Raw genomic sequence first — 26,479 nt, forward strand, 5'->3', positions numbered from 1 at the left:
ATTTTTGACCTCATAGGCGTATTCGTACGCTCAAAAGTGTCGTCTATATAGGGAGCTTGCTAGGTTTCGCACACAACCCCATTCAGTATCACGTCCCTCTCCTTTCCTTCCCTCCTTCCTTCCAGTGGTGGGCAGGGTCGCTTGTGTTGACAAACATTTATTCCTTCACTAGGGTGGGGATCTCTTAATTTTACGAGTCAAAGAGCTGCTTAAAAACGCCATTAAACATTTAGGAATACATACGAAAGGATTATTGATCGCTATTAAATGCAAGTATGGGTTGCTGCCTGACTGTTGGACCAAATGAAGCACTCGTTGTGTCAGGTATCGTGATAATATATGTTTACAATATCTTGTCATATTAAGACCTGATTATTTCCAGTTATTTAATTCATACTTGAACGAAGTGTTTATTATTTCAGTGTTTGCTTTCGCATGTATTATGAATTGTGTGGTAAATAATATAATCCAGTCGTGTATTAGCTAACTTAGCTGCAGCTACGTTAGCAGAGCTCTTCCGCATTTACACTAGTCATTCATTACTGTTTTAAACTATTTTTTTCGTTTTTGACTTCTCATATTTCCGAAACATAAATTTAAATGTATCCATTTATGAAAATCAGTGTTTACAAATAACGTTAAGTCCCCTTAGCATATTACAAGGTTTGCTAGGTGGATCCCGTTACACTCTTAATAGTGATTTAATATTTAACTCTGACATTCATTGATACTAATCATACCATGATCTCAATTTTCATAGAAACTGCACTTTAGTGCTTAATATTGAAATGTTTAATTAAATTTAATTAAAAACGACTATGTTGAATAATGGCAACTGTGTGATTTACACTAATGGTATCAGATGATAATACCACATGGTATTCACATGGCACTTCCAAGAATACAATGACCACCGTCCACTGTACTGTCCAATTCAAAGTATTAACGCTACCACAATAAGTTTTTGTATGTGAATATTTCGCCTTAAAGGGTTAGTTCACCCAAAAATTAATATTCTGTAATCATTTACTCGTCTTCATTTTTTACGTTCATCCTCGGAACACAAATGAAGAGGCTTCTAATGAAACCTGAGAGATTTCTGTCCCTCCATTGACAGAGCTACGCAACTACCATTTTGATGCATCAAAAAGTTCATAAAGAGATAGGAAAATTAATTCATATGAATTGAGTGGTTTAGACCAAATTTTCTGAAGAGTCTTGATCGCTTTATACACCGATCAGATTGAATTTAGGCTCTTGCGTTAAGCCTTGTTTTTACTCTTGCCTGGCTCCGCAGCATGAGCCTCTGCTGACTGCGCGCGCTCCTCCCCAAACAGACTAGGTGTTTATACTTTATGCTCGCCGTTGTGCTATTCTTTGAAACGACAGAGGGCGACTCTAAGTAACTGTTCTATAAACCATCAAGAACAAGCGTCGAGAAGTGGGCTAACTGTACACAGGTGATGATATTTATTTTAGTACACTTCAAAAACCACACTACAAAATAATCGTGTAAAACTCACACATATTTGCACATATAGCCTACAACTAAATTAACGATCTCTTAAATATTTCCTAATTTCACTAAACATTTTAGTTTCGTGAACTTTTTTTTGATTAAACATGGATCTTTATTTAAAAGGGCTTATTTCTGCTTTTGTAGGCTCATTTTGTAAATATGAGCACCTAATTTGTATGTGCAAACCATAGACTGTAAAAAATATGGACGTAGTGTCCGTGACGTCACCCATAGGATTCCAATAAGCCATTCTGAAGCGTAAAGTAGAGACGAGCTGGGCATTGCCATCTTGTGAGCAAGTCATCGCGTGTCACTCCCGGATAACAGAAAATGGGCGAAAAGGCGGGATGTGGGCGGAGCTTAGGTGACGCAATGACTAGAGACGGCAGATAAATGGCTATCCACCTGTAACCACGCCCTTAATTATGCAGAACTTTAAAGCTATAACGTAAATGAATGAGTTCACCGCCCTCACAGTTGTCATGAAAGGTCCCTTTCTTCGCATGTTTTCGAAGCTTTGATTATGTTTACAGTGTGCAATATGAGTTCATGTTTGGCGTGTAAAAAAACACAGTATTTTTCACACAATTTACTTATTTGTAGACCGCTGTTTTCTCTGTCCTAAAAACGGCCTGATGATTTCCTTGTTCTATGAAGTCCCTCCTTCAGAAATACGTAACGAGTTCTGATTGGGCCAGCGCTTCCCGTGTTGTGATTGGACAGCAGCTTAGCGCACTTTGCCCGGAAAGGTCCCGCCTCTGACCATAACGGGGAGATGCAAGCGCTGAATGCGCGCTCTTCTCCACGTGGGAGAGCAACAAGACCACGCCCCCTATTTTGCGTGTTCTTGTGGGCGGAGGGTTAGTCAACAAACGGTTCTAGTGACGTCATTCCTGCAGGAAGTGCAGAGGTGTAGTTCAAACCGGCCGTTCACTGTAGGCTTGGAAAGGGAACTTCTGTTAAATAAAATATCTCCCTTGGCATTGAACTTTGAGCTTTATAATTTTACAGGTATTATTTATGCTCTAACAGCAACATTACAGCAACATTACAAGAACTCACAAGAGTTCTTCATTCTTGTGTTATGTGTAGACGTAAAATTTGCCTCTTTCCCCGTTGTTTAATTCACGGGACCAGACACCAGTTGTTTTGTTTAGAGAATCTCTATTTAGTTAAAAAAAAAAAAATCAGACATAGTAGAGAATGACTGTTTCTGGAGAGATGTTATGCGCAGCTTCTCTGTCGTTCTCTATAGTCCAGTCCCTGTTCCTCTGGATAAAGGCATTGTGTTTTATGCACCCGGAAGAACATATGGTTTACATTAAAGTGGAATGTATAGCAAATTAAGTCAACATATGAACTCTCCCTGTCTCTGAATATGATACTTACACACATAGGTGCATGCAGTCTACAGTCTAACTCTCCCATGCCTTTTTTTAACACACATGTATTTGTGGGAAAAAATAAAAAATAAACTCTTCCTCCACTACTTTTTATTTTTTCTCTCCCTTTTCTGGTTTTTGCTACTCTAAAGCCCCTTTCACACTGCACGTTGGACCCGCAATATTCCCGGAACATTGCCGGGTTGCCTTCTGTGTGAAAGCAACCACGTCCCGGGATTGATTACCGAATTCGACCCGGGTCGCGGACCTAGTAATATTGCGGTATTCAACCCGGGACGAGCGCTGTGTGAACAAAAGCCGAAACTAATGCCGCATCGTGTACGTAGTTATCGTGCGACTCCTAGAGCTTGTTTTTTCAATAATACAACCCTGCAGTGCCAGAAGAGCTAGTCTGTGTTTTAAACGCAGAGAGTAAAACTAAAATTAAACAAGCAGAAATGTGCGCAAACTGGACACAAGTCGAGACCACGGAGCTCCTTACTATCCGCGCTGAAGCGGAGATCGCTCGCCATTATACGTCACATCAGGATGTCACGTATCAACTCGACCCGGGACCGTTAAGCGTTGTGTGTGAAAGCGCACATATTACGGTATTTCGCTGGCTGTGTGAATGGACCAAATCTAGCGGCCCGGGAACAAATGCCGGGTCGCATTATCCGTGTATTTGCCGGAATCGCAGTGTGAAAGGGGCTTTGGTAGTATACAAATCTTGCTATTTAGGGCACTTTTTGCGTTTCTTTGCCTCTTCTTGACAGATCGCTTCCTGTACTCGTCCTGAGTTGTTAAGTCGCTTTGGATAAAAGAGTCTGCTAAATGCATAAATGTAAATCACGTTCGAGCTTCAGCAAGAACCATTGAGGTTAATTCTAGTGTGTTACGGATCACGATTTGTGCTTCTGCGAGAAGTACATAAATAAGGTAATATTCAGCCTGAGTATTATGGTATGACCTTTTTGTAAAGGTGGACATCTTAGCATCTCCTAGTTCACTTTATGTTTGAATCACCATTAAAAGCAGTTCATTAGATCACATCCTTGTAATGTTTGATTATGTCTGTTGCGATTATCACTGCAATCACATGTTTTTCTCTCTCTATCTTCTAGGTGCCTGTTGTGGGTCAGATGCAAAGACGTATGTGGTGGGAGGCTGGGCGTGGGCATGGTGGCTTATAACAGACACTCAGAGGTAATAGCAGTCAAATAAATGAGGAACACAGGATCACATTTCACCGTGTGGTGCAGTAAATGCCGTCAAAGTTAGCCTTCACAGCACTCAAAGTTTGGTAATAAATGCAATGCCTGACCTTGGAAAACAAAAAGCCACACCTGGTCAGGAGTGTTTGTCAAACCAGTTTGGCTGTGCAATGTGCATGCTGTCTTAAGAGATCCCTTGAAATATTTGAACAGTGTTGTGCAAGTTACTTCCAAACTGTAATATATTATAGATTACTTATTACTGCTATTTAAAAGTAATTCTTTACATTACATTATTACTGTCTCAGAATTGTAATGCGTTACATTACTCCTGTATTACTTTTGAGTTACCCTCACCTAAATAACTACAGAAGTACTCTTAACATTCTAAGATGTAGGCTATACCAGAGAGCATTTTACATCCATTAGAAGGCGATAATGATGAACCATAATGACAGTGGGCTATCCAGGCTAAAAACAGAGAATTGGCTCAAGACAATACAAGAAATCATGACTGACAGAATCACAAACAATCCAATTCTGTTATAAGTATTGTAGAGGTAAAGTGATTATCTGGGAATAGCTTCTGTTCATAGACACAACAGAACTGTGTGTAAACTCTAAGTTATGACAATATGCGCATTTGTTCTTTTCTTATTGTTGCGACATCGATAGAATTTCGGTTTTAGACAGGTTGCATTTGACTGCATTTACATTTGACTATTAGCCTACGTTTTTGTCCTTATCTGTGATAAACTCTAAGCAATGCGCATCCATCTCGCGAATGTACAGTAGAGATGTGACGGTGGGGACATTTTCCCAACGGTTAATCAAAGTGTGATGTGACAACACCGGTAATAACAGGAACATGCGCTCTGCCGCTCAGGCATTAATAACGGGAGCGGATGCAAAGCGAGTGCTTTCAATGAATTCCTATGAAAGTTATGCTTTCATATGAACTGAAAACGCGCCAGTGCGCGCACACCGTGAATGACAGCTCGTCGGTAAATGCGTGCTCTGTGCGGCCAAGCAGATTTTAGTTTCGATTTAAAATTAGCCTATTATTCTTAATGAAAAACACAACACAATGAGAAACTCCCTTTATTAGGCGCTTTTACATTTCATTTTGAAACCTTTGAAACGCAAGCGTTACTGAAAATGTACCGAGTAAAATATTACTGAAAATTCATTAGTAATGCCTTCCACTACTGCGTTACATCAAAAAGTAATAAGTTACTGTAATGTATTACTTTTGTAATGCGTTACTCCCAACACTGTATTTGAATCATACATTTCTTCTGTCATTCAGATATTGACATGGTACTATTTCTGTTCACATCTTGAATTTCCATGATCAGCTGAATTAATTGATTTATGAGCTGGTCTAATGCTTTTTTATTGAGCGCAATGTTTGCTTCATTCTTTCACCTTGAACACCTCTCTCATAACATACAGTACTTCCTGTCAGCCTGTTGTCCTTGGCAATTTTGTCCCATTTTTGGAATTCTGTAATGCTAATAAGCATGGGAAAAACAGGTTTTTCTTGCCTTAGGCATGTAGTTTAGTTATACATGAAGGTAGAGTTTAACTTTTGGTATTTTTCCCCTTCAGAATTACACTAGAGATTATGACACTACAGCCTAAGTGTGAAGACGTGGAGACGGCGGAGGGAGTCGCCATAACAGTTACAGGAGTTGCCCAAGTAAACACACTCTCATGGACCACTCACAGCTCATTTAATGTTGTTTTATTATATGTATGATTAGATTTCTATCATTAGATGTGCACAAATGTTGGGGTGATCTGTCCTATTCCTGGAGGATCTACCTTGCAGGATTGGAACCCTGCAGCTAAACTCTGGAGGAAGATCTCTGGTATCTTCAGGCACAGGATTAAACACTAGTGTGTGTGTATAACAAACCCAGTATGATAATCGTATATTAAAGATTGAGTCACAAGACAAAAGGTCTTTTGCTTGAAAGTTACAGTTCCAAAGTTTGGAGTTAGTAAGAATTTTTTTAAAGAAATTAATATTTGAATTCAGCAAGGATGCATTAAGTTGATCAAAAGTGACCGTAAATACATTTATAAAGTTACAAAAGTTACAATTAATGCTGTTCTGTTGAACTTTTCTTTTCAACATTGATGAGAAATGTTTCTTGAGCAGCAAATCAGCATATTAGAATGATTTTCATAGGACACTGAAGACTGGAGTAATGATATTACATTGTACAGTGGTGGTCAGAATTATTGGCACCTCTGGTAATTATGATGGCTGTTAAAATTAATCTGCCTGGTTTATCCTTTTGATCATCATTCAAAAAATTCACAAAAATCGAATTTAAATAAATTAAATCTAATCATTGTAATATTAAAGGTTAACAACAGAGCCCAACTATTAGCCTTAATTCAGTTATATATTTTTAGATATAATAATCAACACTCATAAGCTTCACATAAGGCAGTTTTTGCATTAACTTCTAAATCGAATTATTATTTTTTATTTAGTTCAAATTGTAAGGCCGCCCAAATCGTCCCAATGAAGGCTAACGATCGGCGGGTGAAGTTCGCTGCGCGTTCGTCTTTTCAGCGGGGAAAAGGGGATTTTATTCCAATTCCTCGTTATCTGACTCCATTTAATGATAATTTAGAATTTAGGTTTGAATGCCAATTGGTTATTTGGTCATTCATTTTTAATAGTTTACGTACACATTTAATTATTCCGTTTAACCCTTTGTTGAAATTATACCCAACCTGAATAATTCCAGAGCAAGTCAGAATCCATCAAAGTGTAACAATTTATTTAACAGTCAGGTAAATGTATAAAGCCAATTACATAGTCAATTCAAAGGTAAACCATATAAAACATCAAATAGTCTGAAGTAAAGAATGAAATGTATACCTGACTTCTGAAAACTACATAATGCTGGCTATTTTGAGACATCCAGCATTACGGGCTGACCGGTTTAAAGTGTCAAGCCTTGAGCTCTTTGCAACATTTCCTTAAATACCCAGAACCAGATACATACCCATCACAATAGGAATTTGCATTGATCAAGTTCTATAGACTTGATTAGAAGAGAGGCCAAATGGCTGAAAGCCACACCCACCATACACCAAGGAAGGATATCTTTAAACCCTTAAAACATTGATTATCTTTTGGTTAACTTCTGTGGAGTTGAGATATTTGTACCAGTCGCACTGAGACATTTCAAATGATATCAAACACATATAATACTGCATTGTGAGGATTGACATTGTAACAAAGAGATTTCTGGTGCATTTCAGGTGATCTCAAGTTTGTGGGAGCAGTAGTTTGGGGGAAGTTTCATGTGAAAGGAAAGGCATGTAAATTAGAGTCATTCATAGATGATTCACTCAGTGTGATGTCGTCTCGGACAGAGACTCTAACTCTATGAATAAGCTCAGATGCTAATTTCCTTTATTTTCTCAGAGAGTCCTTGTTCTTCATTCAGACATTTCGGCATATACTAGTTTTTTCAGTCTTACAGTTCCACCTCTTGATCCCAATGGGTCAAACTCTGGTGGTCCTATGGGATCACTGTTAGACGTTGGTTAGACGTTGGTTCAATCCTTGAGATGACGAAATTGTCTTAGCAGCTGCAGAGCCCTTTGGAAGGTTCTTTGTTCACCTGCAGGACACCGTCTTACCAGGTGTGTGTAGCTTGAGTTTAAGCTGGTGGGTGAATGTGTTCCGGTGTTCTACCTGTGGTTCAGCACAGCATGTTCATAGAGTCAGTCTCGGACCTTGGTGAATGTTCAGTTAACGTGTCACTTCTTCATGGGGAAGCTTCTACTTCTGCACCTTCCCGATAATCTGACTCTCCTTGTGTAATCCTCACACCTCCAATGGTGTGGTTCACTGGGTAGATTTCAATGGGTGGAAGGCTTCTCCGTAGTTGACACCTGAAAAGAGTCTTAATGGCCACTTAACGACTGAACACTGATGAACTTAAAGCCATAGAGAAATGCATAAGAACATACAATGCAAGAAAACAAAAATAAAAAACAATGTGGGTTCACGTCAGCAGTGCGATTGGTACACCTTCTCTCAAGTGTTTTTTAAGGTCATAATTGGTGGGGTGGTATTTAATCACCTAATTCTTCACTATCACTGTGATAAAGTGACAGCGGAATTTAAGTATTCTTGGTCTGGATTACCTAAGGAAATGTAGCAAAAAGTCAGTGCAGTTTATATATTTAAATAGATGATATGCATATAATAATAACATCATCAATAATATTCAATATTCAATCACAATTATGAAGATATACATATATATATAATAACCACTGTGTTTGTTCAGGAATCTTCCAATGCAATTAAGGCAGATCTAAATATGTTTAGTCATACAATAATGGAGATTGTGTATTCCTTGTCACAGTGTGTGTGTGTGTGTGTGCGTGAGTGTGTGTGTGTGTGTGTGTGTGTGTGTGTGTGTGTGTGTGTGCGTGTGCGTGTGCGTGTGAGTGTGTGTGTGTGAGAGAGAGACTTTGAGAGACTGTGAGAGAGTGAGTGTGTGTGTGTCTGTGTGTGTGTGTGTGTGTGTGTGTGTGTGTCTTCGTTAGATTGTCATCATGTGACCAACTCTGCTGTCCTGTGTGTTTGAAGCTATTTGGATCTGTTGGTGTGAAAAGATGGACAATAGATCTTTAGTGAAGTAACACTTTTGGACTCTATGCCATCTATGATGTGTAGTGTACAACCTGGACAGATTTGATCTGTTTCAGGTGATATGAGGGTGTAGTGAAGGAGGTGTGTGTTCTGTGTTCTGTGTTTGTTTTTGGGAGATGGGTGGAGTCTTATCAATAACAATCTGTGTTGCAAAATTTAGTTCCAGTGCTACACTGGTAGGTCATTTTGTGAAGTGTGAATGACCCCATTAAGTGTTTTCGCACCCATCTCCATCATTCCAGGTTGTTCTGACAATTCCATTGTTTTGGCTCTGATGGGGGTGTTAGCCCCATCTTGGTGTCCATCCTACAAGGAATTGCAGTTGTAAACCTGAGACAAAAATAATGCAGAGAATCACAGTTAATTCTGACATTATCAACAGCTTCACAGTCAGGTTTGGACTTATTTGAATGGCACTATTATGTCTGTTGCAATTTTCATCCTGGCTGTCACATGAAACAGAGTTTCATCGGCCAGGTCTGAATTGTTGCTGTTGTTTTAGTACAGTGTGTGACACCTTAAAACTGTTCTTACAGTCGAGCCTTCACAGTCTGCTGTGAGCATTAGAGACCCCAGTTTTGCTGGAGAATTTTTCTGGATTCATCAGAGCTTTTATCGCTCATACTGTCATGAATTCCGATGGGTTGGTTCCCATGGCTTTATTTCCAGTTGCTCTCTTTACAGTCAGATCTGTGGGCAGAAATTGATTCACCTGTTTTGGTGTTGTCTGTTTTGAATTTTGTTTTATGGTGTCGCACACACATTTGATTATTTGAGGTCTCTGTGACCTGTAAAAAAAAATTGAGGTACTTCTGTGGTGAAGGGTGAATTGGTTTGCTATTATCAGTGCCACACATATAGCTGTGTTCTTGTAAAGGCAAAAGATAACAGCACAACCCCTCCCTTTTGGCACTGGGAATTGAACCAATGCAACACAAGATTAAAATCGAATACATTTCTTTATGCATTACCTCAATATTTTATCTGACTCAATAATGTAAACGTTTTAATTATTTCTAATACTTTATAAATATGAATAAATGTCTGATTATTCTGCTTAACTCTTTACTTTATTGAAATCATTCATTAGGTTCTTAGAGTCACAGGGTCTTCGCACTTTCCAGTATGCGGGCCCATAATCACAAACTTATCAGTCTTGGTCAAGTAGACAGAGGTTAAATCTTTTACATTGAGTTATAGTCAGTAAACCAAGATTCCGATAACATGAGTATTCACAAACTCGTCAGTCTTGGTCGTCAGTAGAGGCCATACGACTGATATCTTGGACGCCCGTGCTACACGTTGATCATTCCAAGATATTTTTGTTCAGTCCCCTTGGATTTGAATTCTCGTAATTAATGCAAACTGCTTTCAATCAGAGGCCCATGACCATCACCACAGATTCAAGTGACCAACTTACTATCTCTAATGGTGACTTTCTATAATCATGCCGTGGTTTTCCACGTCTACGTAATTTAGAGCAATATTACAACAATCAGGAATTAGGGTTGCCCTATTTAGATTGGTCTAACAATTTGTTATTGTTCTAAACGGAAGACGTCTTTAGTCTTTCAACCCGCAGTCCAAGTCTACGTATCTGAACGCCAATGTGTTAGTCGGAGCTCTAAAACATCAGCCTGGTGTGCTTTTATACTCCACCGAAAAACTGTGTTCTAGTCCGTGTTACTAACCTGAGCGTAGTCTTGTGGTGTCATGGATGTACATGATCCACTGAGTTATTAACACAACATACGTTATAGCATTTTCATGGTTAATGCAATTGAATAACACTGTAGCCACATGGCAATCCTATGCTCCACCTGGGAGACAAACAAATTCAACAAAGAACCACATTTATTCAGTTTTTCTCAAGATACATGGTCTAGAATGCATATAGCATCTACAACCTTTATCCTAAGTGTTTCATACACTTACAGTAAAGCAATCTTGTGTTTTAAAGAATAAACTTAAATAGCCTAGGTGTTTTTATTAACACAAACAACTATCGTGTGTTCAATGCGCACGTGTTTAGTACAATTACAAATTTGAAAATGCATACGAACTAATACCAAGCGTTAGGCGGAACTCTAAAATCTCAGTTGGCGTGCCTCAAAGCTCCACCCAAAAACTGAACTCCAGTCCGTTACTAACCTGACAGATTTGCGGTAACAATACATCCTAATGCACTAAAATCAATAATTTCAGAGTAAATCAAAATTAAATCGAACGCAACAACATATTTATCAAAATGTCTTAAAGATAATGATTTTGATTCGGCCCTGCAGTCACAGCTGGCTGGCATGTACATTGCTGGCACAACAACAGTCAGGCTTAGGCCAATGAGCGACTCTGTTGGTGTTAACATCCAATGAACTAGCTGTACATGCTGAGTGCAGTCAAATTCCTGCTCGAATTCTGTTTTGAGTGAGGTTTTGGGTTTTATTTTCATGCCAATACATTTGAATATGAAAGACTGGTTCAAGACTGATGCAAGCACATTCGTTGTATCTCTTTTTAGATTTCAAATGCCTATTTGCTTGATTTAGTCTATTTACAGACTAATCTGCTTGGCAGCACAGTGGCAATTTTAACTGAATTTTCAAAATGTGATAGATTTAGGTGTTACTTATTTGGCTAAACGCTCCCATTGAACATAGAGAGAAAGTCTTTGTTCTCCGAGTGGGCGTGGTACGCCCCGTGGGCTCGCTGAGCCACTCAGAAACATCATGAGGTTTCTTAACAAAAATACAGTAACAACATCACTATCATTCTGCGTATCAATCTTAGATTTGAATCGTACCACCTCTTAATCATTTGTAGCCACGAGTAATTTAGCTGTGTAGCAATAATAGCTGTAGCCAATTTTGATCAAACAAAAAGTTCTCTTCATTTTTACATGTTGCATATGCATCAGCCTGTTTTTCCCAACTTTGTTTTTCATAAACAAATGCATCAACGTGCGTATCTATCAAATTACAAATGCCTTCCAATTGTTTGCAAACTTAGATTTTTAATTCTATTGTTTGCTCGTTCTCATCGTGTGTTGCTAGTTTGTTGCAGCTAATAAAACAACGGAGAAAGCATTTAGCTGATTTTAAAAACGCTCTAATTTACAAATGTTTATCGAGTCTCAGGAAATAGTTTGGAAGATGTTTTTCCAATTTAGGTTTAGTTGTTGTAGGTCTACGCCGACAAAGAAATATTTTAAAATCCATAACACGAGTTTCAATTCCTCTACTGCGCTGTCGCTATCATGTCCCTGATATGTGATTGTATCTAAATTCTTAAACCCCACCGGATTGCGGTTCCGGTCTAACATTGGGTATTCCGACCCATTCTATTAATGTGTCTATATGGGATGCGTCTGTTTTTCCCTAAACATTTCTAAAAGGGCAAAAAGAATTTTACTTACCAGAACAGCTGAAGAAAGAGAAGCTCAAACCTCTTGTTGATTTTAAAATCGAATACTTCGCTGAAAAGACGTTGCTCGTAAGAGAGTTGCAACATCACGGAGGCTGGTCACCATTTTGTAAGGCCGCCCAAATCGTCCCAATGGAGGCTAACGATCGGCGGGTGAAGTTCGCTGCGCGTTCGTCTTTTCAGCGGGGAAAAGGGGATTTTATTCCAATTCCTCGTTATCTGACTCCATTTAATGATAATTTAGAATTTGGGTTAGAATGCCAATTGGTTATTTGGTCATTCATTTTTTAATAGTTTAAGTACACATTTAATTATTCCGTTTAACCCTTCGTTGAAATTATACCCAACCTGAATAATTCCAGAGCAAGTCAGAATCAATAAAAGTGTAACAATTTATTTTAACAGTCAGGTAAATGTATAAAGCCAATTACATAGTCAATTCAAAGGTAATCCATATATAACATCAAATAGTCTGAAGTAAAGAATGAAATGTATACCTGACTTCTGAAAACTACATAATGCTGGCTATCTTGTGACATCCAGCATTACGGGCTGACCGGTTTAAAGTGTCAAGCCTTGAGCTCTTTGCAACATTTCCTTAAATACCCAGAACCAGATACATACCCATCACAATAGGAATTTGCATTGATCAAGTTCTATAGACTTGATTAGAAGAGAGGCCAAATGGCTGAAAGCCACACCCACCATACACCAAGGAAGGATATCTTTAAACCCTTAAAACATTGATTATCTTTTGGTTAACTTCTGTGGAGTTGAGATATTTGTACCAGTCGCACTGAGACATTTCAAATGATATCAAACACATATAATACTGCATTGTGAGGATTGACATTGTAACAAAGAGATTTCTGGTGCATTTCAGGTGATCTCAAGTTTGTGGGAGCAGTAGTTTGGGGGAAGTTTCATGTGAAAGGAAAGGCATGTAAATTAGAGTCATTCATAGATGATTCACTCAGTGTGATGTCGTCTCGGACAGAGGCTCTAACTCTATGAATAAGCTCAGATGCTAATTTCCTTTATTTTCTCAGAGAGTCCTTGTTCTTCATTCAGACATTTCGGCATATACTAGTTTTTTCAGTCTTACAAAATCATGACATATTTATTTAAACATACATTAAATAAACAAGACGTCGCTAACAGGTTAAGTAGAATATAATGAACATGTAGGCTAGTGCATATATTCATTTAGTGAAAGAGTTTGTTTCTCTAGTGAACTCACAGCTATGGACACTGAGTGACTTGCCTGAGGTAAATTTGATGCTACGGGAAGCTGTTTTGTCTTTCTGCGGTTTAAACAATGATTGAGTGATTAAACGACATATTATACATTTCAGTAATTTTGTAATGTATCCTCAACATACCTTAAGAGATAATAATTCATGTTTTTTCTTTAGGAAGAGATTATCGCGTTCACTCACGCGCCGCTGTTTAAACTGTGATCAGTCACATCACATTAAAGAGCGTCAAAACGGCATTTATGGTTTGAATTTTGTGATAAAGTAGACTGAATACCTAATATGTTCACGTGGGAACTCGGATTGAAGCATGTTGCGTGCTTAAAACAAGACGACTTTTAACTGGTAAAGATTGGATTCGTACCCATGTGCACCAAACCAAAAAGCCCTGTACCAAAACAGTTCGGTACAAAATACAAATAGCACGAATATATGTACCGTTAAACCCAAGCGGCAACCTCCCCCAGTTTCTGTTGATGCAAATACGGAAGTGACTTAAACTGCAATTCCTCGACTGGCCAGTAGAGGCAGGCTCCAGAAGGGAGCAGAATCTCATTGAGCCCCATGTTAAAATGCCCAACTTTACAGCAGAAAAAAAACATATTTACAGCCTGGTACATATTGTGGTTTTGGTCTATATGGCTAATTTTGCCCTTTATGACAACTTTGAGGGAGGGTGAATTTTTTTTATAACTCATTCGTTTACATTATCTAAAGCCTTAGAGTTCTGCATAATTAAGGGCGTGGCCACTTTGAGTGAGAGTTGGAGAGCCGTTTATTTGCTGTCTGTTAGTCAGGATGGCAATGGCCAGCTCGTCTCTACTTTACGCTTCAGAACTGCTCTTCAGAATCCTATGGGTGACGTCATTGATACTATGTCCATATTTTTTTACAGTCTATGGTTACACACCTATTGGCACCCCTATACTTTTTATAATATATAATATATTAAAAGTAAAAGTATATTCTCATTAATATTTAGTATACCAGGGTGACTAGGAACATGGAATTGACTAGCTATGACATCTTGACTTACAGGAGAATAAATTATGAGGAAAGAAAGGCCTAATTCCCTTAATCCTTCATCACAATGATTAAAACTAAATAATATAGTTCTAATGTGCATCAAAGGATTGTTGAGAGTCACAAAAAACGAAAGTGGCTGTTGGAAAATAGACGACACATTGAAAATCCCCATTTCCACCATCAGGGCAATAATTAAGAAGTTACAATCAACTAAAGGTGTTACAAATCAGAGGATGCGTGTCTATATCGTCCTAATGCAGGGAGAGGAGGAGAGATTGAGCGGACAAAGACTCTCCAAGGATCACAGATGGAGAATTGCAGAGATTAGTTGAGTCTTGTGGTCTGAAAGCCTAAAAAAAAGTAAAAAATAAAACAAGCCCTATAAATGATGTTTGGGAGGGTTTCAAGAAAAATCCTCCTCACTCACCCAAATACAAACTCCAGCAGATTCAGTTGTCAGATCCGACTGGAAATTCAAAATGGACCTGGTTCTGTGGTCAGATGAAACTATAAAAAGAGCTTTTTGTCAGCTAACACACCTGATGGGTTTGGTGAAAATAGTGATAAAAAGTACCCCACGTCCACGGTTAAATATACCGCTGGGTCTTTAATGTTGTGATCTTGAACCTATTTTTTTTTGCTGGATGTCCTGGGGCCTGTACCATGAAGCTGGTTTAGCTGGCTAGCCTGATTTGTTTAAGCTTAGTTTGTGCCAATCCTGGGTTTTAGGTACCATTAAAGGGGTTTGGCTTTTAGCTGTGTTCATCGCCATAGTAACTTATGCTCTACGGCTAACCTGCTCCAGGGCAGGTTATGTTCTGGATTAGAGATCTCAAACTGAAATTGGGCCAATCAGCTGTGAGTAAAGTGACACACCTCTGATGCAAAGTCACTCCCCCTGTTTCTGCTCCAAATTAAAGGTCAATACATAGCAAATGTTTTTTAAAGACTAAAGCGTCTGGCTTTTTTAACAATGTTTATTTATAAAAAAAATAAAAATAATTTTGAATGATTTAGATGATTTATGTAATTATTATACCCTTAATCAATTACACATGTATCATTTTAGTTAATCAATCATCAATAGGCACTTTGTTAAAAGTAATATAAATAGCCTAAATAGTCATATAAATAAGCTTTAAAACCAATAAATAAAACTATTTAAAAAAAGAAGCTTACTGAGCTTAAATGTTCAATTTTCTGTATTTCAAGTAAACTAACTTCATAACTTGTACTTGCATTAACGTATACTATTTTTCTTTAAGTTGTCCTCTTTCATAGACAGCTTTTCTTCTTGCTGTGTATTTTTTTTTTATTCTTAATATTTTTCAATTATATGATATTCTGCAGAAGAGAGAAATTAATCTCACTGCTTGTCTCGCGAGAAGTGAGATTAATTCCACAGCGAATTAAATCTCAGTTCCACAGCGTGTGATTGGCTGTTCACTATTGATGTCACAGCTAAACTCCTTAACTCAGGATCAAAGCCTTAGTTGACAGAGCAAGCTGATGATCAGCGTCATGGGACCAACAAATCCTTAATACAATGGTTTGGTTTTGTCAACTCAAAACTAATCCTATAACCCTGAGTTTATTAAACTGCCATCATGGTACAGGCCCCTGGACATCTTGTTCAGGTTTATTGTATCATGGATTCTAGCAAACACAACAGATAAAAAAAATCTAAACCTGACGTCCTCTGCTAGAATTCTTATAATGGGCTTGATCTTCAATCAGGACAATAATTCAAAACAAACACACAAATGTGTCACTGAGCACAAAATGAAGCTTCTGCCATGACCATCACAATTTCCTGATCTGAACCATATAGACAATTTGTTTTTGAATGATACATCAAAAGAATAAAGAATGCAGATTTAGTTTTACAGCCATCTTTGATCATATTTACCATTCTGACCACAACTGTAAAATATATTAAAATTGGGGAAAAAAGAGTGCAAAAAAAGCTAAATTAATTTTACTGTTGCCTTGTGTTTTTGTTAGATCAAGGTTATGACTGACAAAGACTTGCTGGCTGTTGCCTGTGAGCAGTTTCTGGGAAAGTCTGTCATGGAAATCAAGGCAGTGGTCCTGCAAACCCTGGAAGGACATTTGCGGTCAATCTTAGGTTAATTGGTTACCCACAATTATAATAACCTCATTAAAAAACACTTTCATATGCGAGTCTATGAGGCTAATGTTTTGTTGCTTTTATAACGACAGGCACTTTAACAGTGGAGCAGATCTACCAGGACAGAGATCAGTTTGCTCAGCTGGTAAGGGAAGTGGCAGCTCCTGATGTGGGCCGGATGGGCATTGAGATCCTCAGCTTCACCATAAAAGTAAGTTATTATAGGTGTTTCTTAATGTAAAGTCATACTCAAGTGGCCCACTTCCATGATAGACCTCAAGACCAGTACACATGTAGTATAAATATCAAACTGGCAGACGTAAGCTTTATTTTAGTATTATTTATACTGTTATGGTTTGAGGGGCTGTTTGAATGACATCGGTTTCAGCTTAAAATGGAAAACTTATGCTATTTTAATATACTTTTAGGCTGTTGTTTAAAATTATAATCAGAATAAGAAACATTAAAACAATTAATACAAATAAAATATTACCACTTGTCTTTTCTAACAGGATGTCTATGATAAGCTGGACTACTTGAGCTCTCTCGGAAAAACGCAGACAGCGGCTGTACAAAGGGACGCTGACATCGGAGTGGCCGAGGCAGAGAGGGATGCTGGGATTAAAGTACGAGATTTCTGGCTTCATTTTCTGTATCGCTAATGCATTATCCATTAGATGAGTAGCATTCATTAGCTTCTGTTTTCTTCCTCTTCCCTAATCAGGAAGCTGAGTGCAAGAAAGAAATGATGGATGTGAAGTTCTTGGCGGACACTAAAATGGCCGACTCCAAGCGAGAGCTGGAGCTGCAGAAAGCTGCTTTCAATCAAGAAGTGAACACCAAGGTTTGATCGAATTTCATTTGAATCCAGGGCCATCATCTTAAATCTTAGTCATCTAGTTAGCCCCTCGGATGTGGGCTTGTACATTCATATTTATCAGTCTCAGATAAATTTGATATGCATTTCTCCTTCACACAGAAAGCTGAGTCTCAGCTGGCCTACGAACTACAGGCAGCTAAAGAGCAGCAGAAGATCAGATTGGAGGAGATCGAAATCGAGGTGGTTCAGAGGAAAAAACAGATCACCATTGAGGAGAAAGAGATTGAGAGGACAGAGAAGGAGCTAACCGCTACGGTCAAGCGTCCTGCTGAAGCAGAGGCTTACAAGATGCAGCAGCTGGCTGAAGGACAGAAGTGAGTGTGATCTAAATACATAAATAATGTTAATAATATAATACATGAATACATATAAATAAATGTTTAATAATATAATATTAAAGGATATACAAATAATAATATAGAAAGAAATCTGAAAAATATATAATTAATAACATTTTAAAATATAAAGTATATAGAATAAACCTAAATTAAAATATATATATATATATTTTTTAATAAATGATTTTCATGTTGTATTAAGGTACAGCCACATTTTCCGTTTGCTCAGCAAAAGTTAGAAAATAGTCATTTTAAAATCTACACAAGTAAAGTTCCAGACACAGATTTTGTTAGTCACATGAATATGCTGTGTTGACCACCAGAAAGCTGCTTGGTTGCTCTTTGGTCATTTTTGACAGAATTTTCCAAATGTGATATTAATATTATTTTTTATTTTATTTTACTTTACCACGTTTCGTATCATAAGTAAAGGTTTTGGCACTTGCTATGTGAACACGCACACACTAGGGCTGGGAGATATATTGAATATTAGCTATAATATTGCAATCATTTTGAAGACGATCGATGTATATTGAATATTTCAAATTCCAGTATACTTTCAGATAGTGCAGAGGTCTGCTTCCACTGTTCACTAAACATTGGAATCAGGAGAGTTAAATACACGCAGCGCATGCATAACAAAGTAAGAAACGTAGGGCAGGACGTGCTCGCGCTGCCGGACTCTGACCTGAAGCGCTTGTGCACGCCTTGCAGACAACATGCGATCGCGAATTGGTGGATTATTGGGTTTGGGTTTAAATGGTCAAAACCTTTTAAAAATGCATGTCCTGGCGAATATTCAGTCAAACACAGGCGGGGATGTCTTTAGTGAACATATACAGATGAGGTCACTGGATTCTATGCAGGTCTCAAGCCAGACCTAATATTCTGTGTGATTATTAATGTTAATCAAACAACAATGAAAAAAATAGAAACCCACCCCATAGTTGGCTAAATAACTTTAATATATATATTAAGAATCAATGTATAGTTTGTTAATTCATAGAGTGAAGACTTAGCAATTTTATTTTATTATTATTTAATATCTTTCTTGACTTGCTACTGTTAAATAGACGTAGAGCTGAAAAATAAAGCACTGTTTTTGTCATATTGTTTAATTAGCATGTTTTGCTTTTTTTTTTTTTTTAAACAAAGATAAAATTTAATTTCTTTTGTAATTATAAAAGTAAATTTAAAATGACTCGTAACATGAAATAAGATTTTGGTCATCCCAACCTGTTCACTAAATGTAAACATTTTGTATTTAATTTAATCTAAATGTGCAATTTTGGTCCGCTAATGTGACCGCAAACAGTAAAGAGAAAAACTAATGAGAAACACCAATGAGGTGGAGAGGACAGTACAAAAAACCTGGGACATGATCATGAAAATTTGGCTGGGTATGTACTTAAATAAATATACTCTTTTATCATTTGATTTTGGGGTGAAATTTGACCTAATTGTTTTGTAACCATGATTAAGTGCCTTGCTAGTTCATGGATCATCCTCTGTGGGATTTGTGGGTCCACTAGGCTAAACCATCTGGTCTACTCTTTTTCTTTTCGAAGCAAAATGTTTCACAGATGTTGCATCAAACCCAAACAGGATATATGATTAATCTTGTATCCATTATTTATTTGATGCCCTGATTTGTGACACTCACTGAAATTAATTTTGCTATATTTGTGACACTGAACAGGTTAAAGAAAGTGCTGACTGCTCAGGCTGAGGCTGAGAAGATTCGGAAGATCGGAGAGGCGGAGGCCCTTTCTATCTCGTTTGTGGGGAAGGCCGAGGCCGAGAGAATGAGGCTGAAGGCAGAGGCCTACCAGCAGTACGGAGACGCCGCCAAGACCGCACTCGTCCTAGAAGCACTGCCCAAGGTGAGTGAATGTATTTGGATTACCTTCATAGAGATCCCCAGTGCCTTTGGACAAGATCCCTATTGGTATTGAAGGCCTTGATTTTTATATTTAGATTTTCTAACTTTGATTTTCTAATATTCAACCCCCACAGATCGCAGAAAAGGTGTCTGCTCCTCTGGCAAAGACCAATGAGATTGTTATTCTGACTGGGGACGGCAGCCGTGTGACTGGGGAGGTGAACCGTCTCCTTGCAGAGCTGCCCGTGTCTGTAAATGCACTAACGGGTGTGGACCTGTCCAAGGTGAGCATGGGGGTTCAATCAAATCCTAAAATTAGCTATCGATTTAAAACACAATCGTAACCAGGTAAATCAGATGTTTAGAGACAAATTTGTCTTAATGCATTTTTTGGCCAAGTGTTTTATGGTGTTAGATGGCAGTTCATTCAAAATGTACATTAAAGTGCACAGTAAAAAAATATTAATTAATCAATAATTTCCTATGAATTGGAAAATAACCCACAAACAATAAAATAAAATAAAAACGAAATAAGCAAAATTTTCTGTAATTAATTGTGATTAAAACATTTGAGTTTTTAATTAATTGTAATAATTTCAGTTACTCTCCAAATTAATGTAGAAAAAACTTAAAGACAGTATATTTTAAATATTTGTTGTAATGGGATCTTTTTATTACTGATACTGATATCTCTATGAAACTGATATTTTTAAACATTAATGATTGACTTCAACATCACCGTATACTTTAAAGCGATATCAATTTCTACATTTATTATGCTTTGAAAAAAACTACTTTTAAATTGAGCAAGAGCAAGCGCAAATGCTGGCAGCGGCAGGTCGCAGCGCCACTTCCGGTGGCATCGGCAGCTGCCATGGACTTCTTCTGGCAGATGCCAGAGTTTGTGGCGCCACTTCCGGTGGCATCGGCAGCTGTCACGGACTTCTTCTGGCAGATGCCAGAGTTTGTGGCAGCGGTCACGGACTTCTTCTGGCAGATGCCAGAGTTTGTGGCAGCGGTCACGGACTTCTTCTGGCAGATGCCTGTATTGCCAGAATATAATGGTTGCCACGGTCTTTCTCGGAGATTGTCGCTGTTTGTCAGCTGTTAAATGGCAATAGTAATTCGCACGGGCGCAAAACACAGTTAATTATTGCTTGTATATCACTATATTAGCCGTTTATTGTGGCGCCACTTCCGGTGGCATCGGCAGCTGTCACGAACTCATAAAGCACATAATCGTCTATGCACATAATGCCTTGTTATGAGTGACCATATTCTACATCTTAACCTATACCTGAACAGTAATTAAAAGTTTGAGGCAAAAGTCAATAGTGAGAATTAGACCCACAACAGTGATACACATACACAGGCCTATATTAAAAAAATTATATATATATATATATATATATATATATATATATATATATATATATATGTTTGGGGTCAGTAACAATTTTTTATGTTTTAAAAGAAGTATCTTCCAGTCACCAAGCCTGCAATTATTTAATTAAAAAATACAAACAAAAACAGTAACATTGTGAAATATTATTCCAATTTAAAACAGCAGTTTTCTGTCAATATACAGTAAAGTGCTATCTGAAGTGTCACATGATCCTTCAGAAATCAAATAAGTCTAATCAAGTTAGTGTTTTTATGCATTTTTAATTTTGTTCCAGATTAATAACAAAAGGCAGAAAAAATACAAACAATATGTACTGTTCTTTTTAACGTTTCCAGCGGGTGTCGCTGTTGGCGCATTGATGTTTTAACTCTAGAATTATGCCATATATATAGCATAATTCTAGAGTTAAAACAGCAATAGACACTTTTATTGAAACATTTAAGTCACAATAGTATTCATAAATTAACTTTGTCCAACAGCGACACCCCCTGGAAAGAACAGTACATATTGTTTGTAATTTTTCTGCCTTTTGTTATTAATCTGGAATAAATGTAAAAATACATAAAAACACTAACTTGATTAGACTTATTTGATTTCTGAAGGATCATGTGACACTGAAGACTGAAGTAATGATGCTAAAAAATTGAGCTTTGATCACGGGAATAAATTACAATTTACTGTATATTGACATAGAAAAAAGCTGTTTTAAATTGGAAATATATTTCACAATGTTACTGTTTTTGTTTGTATTTTTAATTAAATAAATGCAGGCTTGGTGACTGGAAGATACTTCTTTTAAAACATTAAACATTCTTAATGACCCCAAACTTTTGAACGGATACACACATATATATATATATATATATATATATATATATATATATATATATATATATATATATATATATATATATATATATATATATATAAAATTTAATATAGGCCTGTGTATGTGTATCACTGTTGTGGGTCTAATTCTCACTATTGACTTTTGCCTCAAACTTTTAATTACTGTTCAGGTATAGGTTAAGATGTAGAATATGGTCACTCATAACAAGGCATTATGTGCATAGACGATTATGTGCTATATGAGTTCGTGACAGCTGCCGATGCCACCGGAAGTGGCGCCACAATAAACGGCTAATATAGTGATATACACGCAAATAATTAACTGTGTTTTGCGCTCATGCGAATTACTATTGCCATTTAACAGCTGACAAACAGCGACAATCTCCGAGAAAGACCGTGGCAACCATTATATATTCTGGCAATACAGGCATCTGCCAGAAGAAGTCCGTGACCGCTGCCACAAACTCTGGCATCTGCCAGAAGAAGTCCGTGGCAGCTGCCGATGCCACCGGAAGTGGCGCCACAAACTCTGGCATCTGCCAGAAGAAGTCCATGGCAGCTGCCGATGCCACCGGAAGTGGCGCTGCGACCTGCCGCTGCCAGAGGGAGCGCCAGGCCCTGCTGTTTAAATTTAAGTTAACAAAAAACAAACTTTGAACTTCATATGCTTTACAGTCTTCTCTGCAAAGAGTATAAATGAAATAAAGATTAACTCTTTCCCTGCCAGCGATTTAAAAAAAAAGTTGCCAGCCACCGCAGGGTTTTTGACCATTTTCACCTAAATTTAATAGCCCATAGAATATTTTGTTTTATAAATATCTGAGCATGCAATATATCAAAAAGAGCATACCCTCTTTTAAAAAATAAAAAATAAATCAAGTTTTATTCTAGCTTCTTGCATTAATTTTTTATCAACACCTGAATATGGGTAAGTTTCATTAAAAAAAATAACATTTTGAACAAAAAGCTGAGAATCACATTTTTGTGAATTGTATCCAGATCAGATTCAGAGCGATGATCAAACACAGATGGAGGAGATGGAGTCCATCAACACCCCTAATGCTTCAGTCCTGTAGCTAGTCCTGGGTCCACATTTCATTCAGTAACATTAGATAGTTTTGATTCATATGCCGTTTAATGTTAATGATCACGTTATTTTACTTATGCATCTGTTTACATACGATTGCTTGTTTTACTGCGTCTTCCTCGCATGTGTTTTGATCAGGAGATTCAGTACTCATTCAGAAGCTGTGTAATAGCGCCTCCTAGCGTCTGACAGTGAAAACTATTTTTGGCCTGGAAGTGTTTTCTCAAATAATGGAAAATTCTGTGTTTGGCGGGGAAAGAGTTAATCCTTATTAAAGCTACCATTTTCTCTGTTACCATTGGACAACACAGCAACTGGTTTATTACGCTGCTGTGACTTTAAGATCTGCCGCACGTGACGCAGGTCTGATGCGCTGTTATGCGTTTTATTTTCTCACAACTCTTTACGTTTTTTAACTTACTGCTCTTATGAGAATACTCAACAAAATAGTAAACTTGGCATAATTCTGTGTGGTATTGTTCAAGCAGGAAAGAGAACTCGATTGTGGCATCGATTCCACATTAAGCCCTCTTTTTGCACTTAAACAGACAAAAACACAAAAGTATGCTAAATGATAACTAATATGCCAAAATAACAATATATTTTGCACTTAGAAAACAGAAAAAAATGCAGTTCCATTTAGGGTTGGGTATCGAACTCTGTACTTTTAGAGGAACATTCCACCGTTTTTATAAATCGGTCTTATTCAACTTCTTTCCTACATTTATATGTGGGCAAATGCATTTTTGTCTTAGTGCATGCATTGTTTTAGTTTGGCAGGGTTTTAGTATGCTAGCTTAGCATAATGAATGGAATCATATGTTGCCAGCTAGCATGTCCTGAGTAAAAGTGATCCAAAAAAAATAACCCCACTTAATTATTTCTTGTAACCTTCGTATTCACAACAAAAGAATCCAAAACTTGTTCACAACACTTTTTTTGTTTGACAAAAAAAAGTTTAATTTAATTAAAAGATAAATTAATGTTTTATGTCTTCATTTGATTACCAGAAAATACACAACACAGAATTTGTGGGAAATCTTTTCAAAGATATTTAATTAGAATGAAAAAGTAATAATATGGTTGTTTTTATGAATTAATTTAGTAGCTAGTAGCCTACTATGTACTGGTAAATATTACAGTGAACAAACATCACAGACAATGGCAGACCAAGGCAGCCCTGGTATAATGGCAATAACACTTCTATAAATGACTTGCAGTGTCTTTACAGTAATTGATGTATCCATAAAGTTAAGGTACCGTTGGGTACCGGTACCGGATTTTAGGTACTGGTACTGGTTAAAATGTGAATTCCCAAACCTAGTTCCATTCTCCACCATATAGAGCTTAATATTAAATATATGAATTAAATTATATTAAATCTTTATTAAATCATTTTCTTCTTCTACAGATCCCTCTGTTGCAGAAGATGACAGGTGCTCAAGCATGAAGTCAAATCAGTTTCATCTCCTCCATGATATGTTGTATGCACTCACAGAAACTGCCTTTAGAAGACTTGGGAAATCTTTTCTTTTTTTTTCTTTTTTGAATAAAAAACAAAACAAAAACAAACAAGTAGATATTTGATACCTCTGGTGCCTTAACGTTTCATAGGACCAGAATATCTGCATGCACTGCTGCTCCCGCATTCCACGATTCACTTGATTCTTCAATCACTTGCCTTTGTGGTGCATCCGCTGGATTCATTGTAATGTCAGATACCATTAGAACAATCAACATTGTTTTTTGTTTTGTTAAAACATTTTTTTTTTTTTTTTACTTTGTAGTGACATTATACAGATTTTAACCGAACACGTTTTTTATTTACAATTTTATAACTTCATCTCTACACTACACAGACACTTTAACACTTGATGGTGAGTCAGCTTTAGATTACTATATAATCTTTTTATCCATCCAAAGTCTACCACTAACTTTTCATTCATTTTAGGTCACATTTCTAGCTGAAAAGAGGCATTGTTACCTTACAGATCCTGCCATGATTTATAACATTCAGGAAGATTGCCATTTGATGTGGAGTAGCAAGTAGCATTTAGTATACTGAGCTCTCGGGCAATAGCATTGCCTTACGGGTAAATAACTGTCATCTTAGGTAGAAACAAGCCAAGTGCTCCTCTTGATTTTAAATCTTGCAGACACATAAATAGACATGGCCTTTATAAACCGATCCATCTTTTGAATTATCATATAGGATAACTGAGCTCATCAATAGTTCAGAATACACTTTAGTACTATTTTTGCCTGTACATCTTTATGATATATGATTGTATGTGCTTTTTTGTTTTTTTTGTTTAATTTATATTTTTGACTTCTTGGACAGTTTTGTTTTTAAACATACTTAATGTTATGTTATGTTAAATGTTGGATATAAAGACGTTTATTATTTCTTGTTAGCAAACTCTGATAAATGTTCAGATATCCAGTCAATCCAATGCTGTGGATATAGTTTCATGAGAACAGAGTCGAGACATGTTTTAAATGGTTTTGTATAGTTGTATTACAGCCATGCCTAACAAAATCTTTCTAATTATTAACACTATTTACACTAGACACTGTTATATCTATCATTAAATGAACTGTAATCACCCTTTATGGACGATATTTTGTTCTGTAGTAGTTTGTGTTCTCCTTTGTCACTGTGAAAGTTGCATTACCTCGTTTTCCTCATTTAGCTCAGAGCGAGTGGCGGTTTGCAGTTCATTTTTGTACTGTTTAATAGTGCTGTGAAGGGACAAGTCACTTTTCTTTGTCATACCAATGAATTCCAAATGATAAAGGCAAGATATCGCACTCCTCGTTATAATACTAAAATAGTGATGGTTATGTTTTGCTTACAGTCCTTTTTGTTCCAAATTAAATCTTTATAATAACTGATTTATTGTTTGTTTATTGTATTAACATGAAAAATATGCCCGTAACATTTTTGTATTCTCATAGACACAGATTCATTCCTTTTTTGTGCGTGTGTGTGTATTTGAAACACTCAGCTTATTAGTTTTACGATGAATTACGAACTATTAAAGCCATGTCAGGTTTAGTCATTTAGCATTAGCGCGTCATAGACTGTTTATGTGCTTTGTATGGCATTGATGAAGAAATGTATGGTACTTCTGTGTATTGGACAAACATTATAGGAATCCTAACTGTATGCCGGGATGAAGCCCAAATGTGCTTTTGCTTTAGTTGGTCAAATGAAACTCGAACTAACTCCAAATATGCCATTGACAATATGGGGAGAATTTGGTAGTTTTTATACGTACTCTTTACACAGATTTAACTCTGCATGTTTGTGGCGCATGTATTTCCAAACATAATAAATGGTATGTGAACCTGTCTCTGTCCATGCTTTTTTATTCAATTATGTAATATTTTG

General features: G+C 37.1%; 2 protein-coding genes across 3 annotated transcripts in view; one reads left to right on the forward strand and one right to left on the reverse strand.

Moving 5' to 3' along the window:
- Positions 1 to 26,479, reverse strand: part of fam222bb (family with sequence similarity 222 member Bb) — a 69,364-nt gene that overhangs the window by 7,318 nt on the left and 35,567 nt on the right. The window lies entirely within an intron of this gene.
- flot2b (flotillin 2b) lies at positions 107 to 26,439 on the forward strand. The gene is made up of 11 exons (XM_067451096.1): positions 107 to 324; positions 4,026 to 4,107; positions 5,727 to 5,817; positions 16,518 to 16,641; positions 16,737 to 16,855; positions 17,157 to 17,270; positions 17,369 to 17,488; positions 17,624 to 17,838; positions 19,562 to 19,745; positions 19,879 to 20,028; positions 24,497 to 26,439. The coding sequence occupies exons 1-11, from the start codon at positions 276 to 278 to the stop codon at positions 24,533 to 24,535; spliced, it is 1,287 nt and encodes a 428-aa protein (XP_067307197.1). The 5' UTR covers positions 107 to 275; the 3' UTR covers positions 24,536 to 26,439.

The sequence above is a fragment of the Pseudorasbora parva genome, chromosome 8 (assembly GCF_024679245.1).
Source record: "Pseudorasbora parva isolate DD20220531a chromosome 8, ASM2467924v1, whole genome shotgun sequence".
Classification (NCBI taxonomy): Eukaryota; Metazoa; Chordata; class Actinopteri; order Cypriniformes; family Gobionidae; genus Pseudorasbora; species Pseudorasbora parva.